This window comes from Colobus angolensis, unplaced genomic scaffold, assembly GCF_000951035.1.
Source record: "Colobus angolensis palliatus isolate OR3802 unplaced genomic scaffold, Cang.pa_1.0 Scaffold103, whole genome shotgun sequence".
In the NCBI taxonomy this organism is placed as follows: domain Eukaryota; kingdom Metazoa; phylum Chordata; class Mammalia; order Primates; family Cercopithecidae; genus Colobus; species Colobus angolensis.
The window spans coordinates 6,844,133-6,850,132 of NW_012111253.1; the positions used below are offsets into that span (position 1 = coordinate 6,844,133).

The following is a 6,000-nucleotide window of genomic DNA, read 5'->3' on the forward strand; positions in this document are numbered from 1 at the left end:
CACGAAATGAATAGACTTTAAAACCATGGAACCGTGTTGGAATCCATGTGATCTTGGGTGAATTACTGATCACCCCCTCTGAATCTCAGTGTTCTTTGTAAAATGGGTTCGATTAAATGAAATAATACATCCAAAATGCCTAACATTAGAGGGATAAATGTCAATTCCCTTTACAAAGTAAGCTTTAAGTTATAAAAGCTTTTTAAACAACCTTATGTCAAAGTTCCTTTAAATGCAGTCAGTACTCCTACCACATTTAAAATGTGAAAATGTCAAGAAGCAAGGTATACCTGCTTCTTTAATGTATTGAGTAGAACTACAGCTGGAGACAGAAGAATTTTCAGCTTAAAGGAAATATCCAGGAACACAATTTAGGGACATTTGAGACGTAGTTCATCAGGTGAAACTGTTGCAGATACAAGGAAACAATGGAGGGAGCTGAACTGCTTATGTCAAGTACATAGAAGCGTGTTACGGTCATAAAAATTAAGGGAGTCCACAGGAAGTATTTATGAAGACAACTTCAAACAACATGCCCTAAAGCAATCTGTAAAAAGCAGACACGAAGAGACTCCAGAAGGTTGTATACATGCAGAAAAGCAACGGCGTAGCTCTGTTCTCCCTCCAAATGGTCCTAGGATCAAACTCCGTCATCAGGAATCAATATTGCTTCCCTACTCCCATTGAGGTCTGCTATCTGTAGGATCCACATCCTGAGTTCAAAAGGTTTTTCCTCTGTAGAGGTACAGCTTAACTCCCATGGCTTGCATTCTTTCTGGGCTACCAACAATTTAGCTGCTGATTACTTCTTTTACCTTGTTACTTGGCTGTCACTGTGATCATGCACTTCTTTCACGATCACTGGTATTTTTGGAATATCTACTCATTTCTGGAAAATTCTTGGTTCCTTCAGGCAAACACTTGATCTTTTCCTAACATTAAAAACTAGTTTACCTACAAAGTCTAGTTAAAATTTCCAGGAAACATTTTTTCAACACAATGCGACATTCTCCCTATGGTACTAGAAACCCAAATCACTGCGTGAATCAATACATGTGAAAGTCATAGTAATTAGTACAAATTAGTAAAGCTGAATTTTTCTGTATGCTGAATTATATACTTTACATATTATTAATCCAGTATTTACATAAAGACTGCATTAACTCAATTCTCCAGCTAACAGCATTACTGGAATCACAAGTATGTAATTTAAAGCATACAAGCAACTTAACCATACTCTTTTAATAGAGTGTATGTACAAACACAATCCATACTAAACTGATAAATTTCTTAATATTAAATCAAGTCATTATAGTGGAAAACCATCATCAACTGTTATTGAAGCAATCCTTGTTCTGTGTTGTTCCAAACATCAGACAATCGTCATGTTAGCATTAGATGAGTGTCATAAATCAATGTGGATCTTAAAAGGCCAAAGAAATCAAAGCCAAACACAAGCTAAAACTAAATTCTTACACAATAAGGCTGAGAAACACAAGTGCATAGAAGATAAAATCCATGTTTTAGCCATTTAGCTTCATTCGATACCTTCCAAAAAGAGTTTATTCCACTTTGTAAGAATTGCAAGCCTCTGAAAAGCCAGTCCCAAAATATTACATACATAAGCTAAGTTTTAAGCCAATGACTCCCCATCATAACTGCACATTAGAATCACACAGAGAGCTTTAAAAAATATCAGTGACCAGGACCCACTCCCAGAAACTCGGATTTCACTGCTTTGACACGGGGCTCTGGCATTGATCTTTCTTAAAAGCTCCCCTGATGATTCTAATATGCAGCCAGGTGGAGAACCACTACTTTAATGCAGGTTCTTGGGACAATAATTGCTCTGAGGTTGATAAACATGCTTTTTTGCCTTTTAATGAGATTTTATTAAAACTACTCAATTCACTCTACAGCTAATGAAAGGCTGTTACATTGCAAGCACTGTGTTAATGGAGAAAGATGTGTAAGAAACATTTCCTGCCCTCAAGAAGCTCCTTATTAGTGAACTAGAGAGATCCATAAATAAGTAACTGTAATTAAATATAAGTGCTCTCGAGGTGTAAGCAAATACAGCATGCCTCACAAAGTTGCATGTCATCCTTAGCAAGGGTCATGCTGCATCATTCCAATTTTAGTGTATGTCCTATCAGAGCAGGAAAGTCAGAAGCTACAGGTTACTAAATAATAAGGCAAAGGTACCAACACAAGGTAAAAATGGTGTGTATTTCGTTATTCTCTTTCACAGACACTGCTGTACCAAGAAAGTAGGCATTTTTCTATGTTTTAATTTGGATGAATTGTCTTAAATTTCCTTCATGTAGTATTACCGGTTGTACACTTACTTACACTTGTAAAAGATACAGTAAATGATTATGACATAAAAATTAGTCATTAACCTTATTTGCATAACGCCTTTCCTTTCCAGTAATTGCTACATTTGCTAAGACAAGAAGTTTTGGGACTACGATAAGGTCGTATTATTGGAGATTTGTTTCAGTCACTTGAAAGATAGTTACATAGAAAATGTTATAGAACCAACAAGCATTCAAAGGAGTTTCTGCAAGATTTTCAAAAATGAGAAACACAGGAAAAAGAGTTTTAATTTTTAAAAAGGGAAACGACATCCTTCCAATATTTGTAACAAACTGGGTACACGTTCCCTCAAAGACAGCTTTAACAAGGGTAAAGGCTGCAGCCACTGGAAAGAAAACATATTCCAAATAATGATCTTATATTTCAAAACCTCATTAACTCTAGAAGTTGTCTTTCTCAACCAATGGGGGGAGAAAAAACACACTGAAGGGTCTAAATTAGACGAGAACTTTCATTTATGCCATCAATTAAGGCCAAGTACACAGAGGGTAAGTGAGTAGGTGGTTGCCTAGGTAGAGGAGTGAGTGGGAGGTCAATTAGTCTTGAAAAGTGAAATCTATTTTAAAGTACCTTAGTAAAAATTTAAACCTATTAAGATCTAGTGGTAAAAAACAACTTGTGATACTAATTTGGTAAAAAAGAAAACAAAATTCCATAGAACTTGGATAGAAATCAATAAAAAGGTTTTCAGTACGTACGAACATCTTCAAGGGCTTTCTGTTCAAATTCAGAGGTGAACAAATTCTAAGTTAAAAATGTATGCTGTCAAGGTCCCTGCAAGAAAATCTCAAGCTAATTTCAATTTCCAGATCAATATACACTAAGACAATTTACTAGAGAAACCTTCAACCTTTACTCAGGTTGACGAACACTATTATTACATTCTTTAACAATAAGGCTAGCTTGAATTCATTATTTCATGTAATGGCATTTTATAATTGGCACTGACCAACTCAGATTTGAATTAGTTTCAAATATGAATGAGATTTCACAGTTCATAGTAGTTAAGGTAGCCATAGAGTACCTATCACCTCAAAATTAGCTTGCTGCCCCTCTTTATGCAGCTCTGAAACAGCCAGAAAAGATGAATTTTCTTCTCCCAGGGGTGTTTCCTGAAAATATTCTATCAATTACAAATCAGCAGAATACTGACTGTGTTAATGTGATTCTGACCATTTCTTTTTGATATCCAAAGAGATCACATCATCGCCCTTCCAGACCTTAAGGAATCAGAACTAGTTACCAAAACTGATTCAGTGATGGCTATTTTCCATCTTCACAATATAATTAACATTTTAATCTCACATTTTCCAATTATGACTTTGTTAGTTCGTTTACATCAGCTATAACTAAGATGCAACAAACGTAATTCACCCACACATACGGTCATTTGGAGGCTCTTGGGAAACACCTAATTTATCTTCACTGGGTGCTGCTAAGAATGAGGAAACCAAGGAGATTTTTGATACATTTTTCTCTCTAGAACTGTGCTATTCACATGTGGCTACTAGGCACCTGAAACGTGGCTGGTCCGACTGGGAAACTGAATTTTGAATTTTATTTAATTTTAATTAATTAAAATTTAAATTTAGAAAAACGTACTTGATTCGGTTATTGGAAAACTTTTATGTATACTGGGTATGTATATTGGGTAACTTGGGTATGTGAATCTACTTTTGCAAATGCACATTTTATGAAACCTAAATACAGATTAAGTATTTCTGATTTTCATCAGAAATGTAGCTTAGAATTGAGATGTGCTGTTAGTGTAAAATACACATTGGGATTTCAAAGACTTAGCATAAAAGATGTGAAATACTTCATTAATATTTTTTCATACTGATTACATGTTTAAGTGTTAGGTTTGGATCTACAGGGTTAAATAAAATATTTTAGTAAAATTAATTGCACCTATATGTTTTTATTAAATGTGGCTACTAGAAAATTTTAAATTACAAATGTGGCTCATAATATATCTTTTGGACAGTGCTGTTCTAGAACACTTCCACAACCACTTTAACAGGACACATTTGGATACTTTCCTTTTAACAGTCTGGCTGGTCATGTAACAATAGGGCAAGGAGTAACACGTCCTCATACGAATTGGGTCTGAGTAAAGTGTGCAGCAAGCTCTACCCACAATTTCACCATGTGAGGCAACACTGTAATACCTCAATATGGAAAGAAAAGGAAACAAATTAGCACTCAAATTGAAATCGTGTACTGCAGACAACGTAAAAGAGATAGGGCCAACTGCTCTAAGGTCTTGGTTTCATTTCCCAACTGTGGACCTTAAAATAGACAATAAAGCACCGCTTCCAAAAAAAAAGAGGTAAGCTATTTCAATGGTAGCTCTAGCGATCCTTATTAAGCAAAAATTTGCTCTTAAATCTTATCTCCTCAACTTCTAAAGCCACAGAATACACGCTGTGTTAGGAAATCAACTTCAGATTGCCAGCATTTCCTTCACAAGCAAATTAGCAGGATTGTGCACTTGGAATACTGTTTGACAAGAATGAAAAGGAAACTATTCAAAATAGATTTAAGGAATGGACAATTAGATGAGGAACTGCAGATTTAATTCTCAATCAGCACTGTGATTAATCTGATTCCCTGCTTTTCCCCAGGGTAATTATACAACACAGATGAAAGGATGAGCATTTGGACTGTCAGTTCTATATTCTAGACCAGCCCGGTGACTCAAAGCAGACGGCTCTACCACGCTAACCACCATCCCAACAACAGTCGAGGGGAGCCTCGAGCACTGATTGAACAGTCATTGCATAACGAAGCATTAAAAATTCGAAAGCCCCCAACTCTTTCCACGTTCATGTACACCAGGAGAGAATGTGCTGAAACTGAACGCACCCCGTCTTAAATGATCCCCTCCAATCCGGGCATGGGGTGTACACAAAGGCATCTGTCTAATATCCCGCACAATAGACACACACCCCACAATTAAAACCCTGGACTCACTCTCTCTCTCTCACCACACAAGCAAAGGAAATGCAAGCTGCTCTTTTCAAAAATGGTCTATGGTACATGCAAGGTAACAAAAACCCCAACTGAAGCAACTATAAAATCGGCTGTGCCACGTCCCTGTGCAACCGTCAGATAAAATGCAGGCAGCCGGCCCCACGCCTTACGGGGTGGCCAGCCTCGGCTCGGTGGCCTCAATGGACCGCTGAGAACCCCCAGGCCCCCGCCTGGCAGGAGCTCCAGGTACACGTCTATAAATACTCCAAGATGAGAAGGACGAGAGGGGAAGAGGGGAAGGAGGGAGGGCAGGGGGCAGGCCCGGAGCGGGTGCAGGAAGACCGGGGCATCACTGAAATGCATTTTTCCACACTCCCGCTCCCTCGCGTGGAGACTCACTTTCCGATCACCTCGCACAGCTCGTACACATCCTCGAACAGCACGTCGTCGTCGGCCATGGTCCGGAGGGGATAGCGGCCGCAGCGTGGAGGGCTTCGAAAACGGGGGTGGGGGCGCCCAAGAGCTCAGTGCCCAGCCCCGGGATCGCCTCCTCCCCTCAGGACCCGCGAGCCCTCGGTGCCGAGGACGCTCGAGTGGGGCCGCGAGGCCCAGAGACTGCGGCGCCTTCCTCTGCAGGCGACCGCC

General features: G+C 39.0%; 1 protein-coding gene across 4 annotated transcripts in view; it reads right to left on the bottom strand.

Moving 5' to 3' along the window:
* Positions 1-5,994, bottom strand: part of CASK (calcium/calmodulin-dependent serine protein kinase (MAGUK family)) — a 428,292-nt gene extending 422,298 nt beyond the window's left edge. For all 4 annotated transcript variants that reach the window (XM_011942514.1, XM_011942504.1, XM_011942497.1 and 1 more), the window contains exon 1: positions 5,755-5,994. In XM_011942514.1, coding sequence (XP_011797904.1) covers positions 5,755-5,813 — 59 coding nt within the window. In that variant the 5' untranslated portion in view covers positions 5,814-5,994. The remainder of the gene's footprint in view (positions 1-5,754) is intronic.
* Between the last annotated feature and the right edge of the window lie 6 nt (positions 5,995-6,000).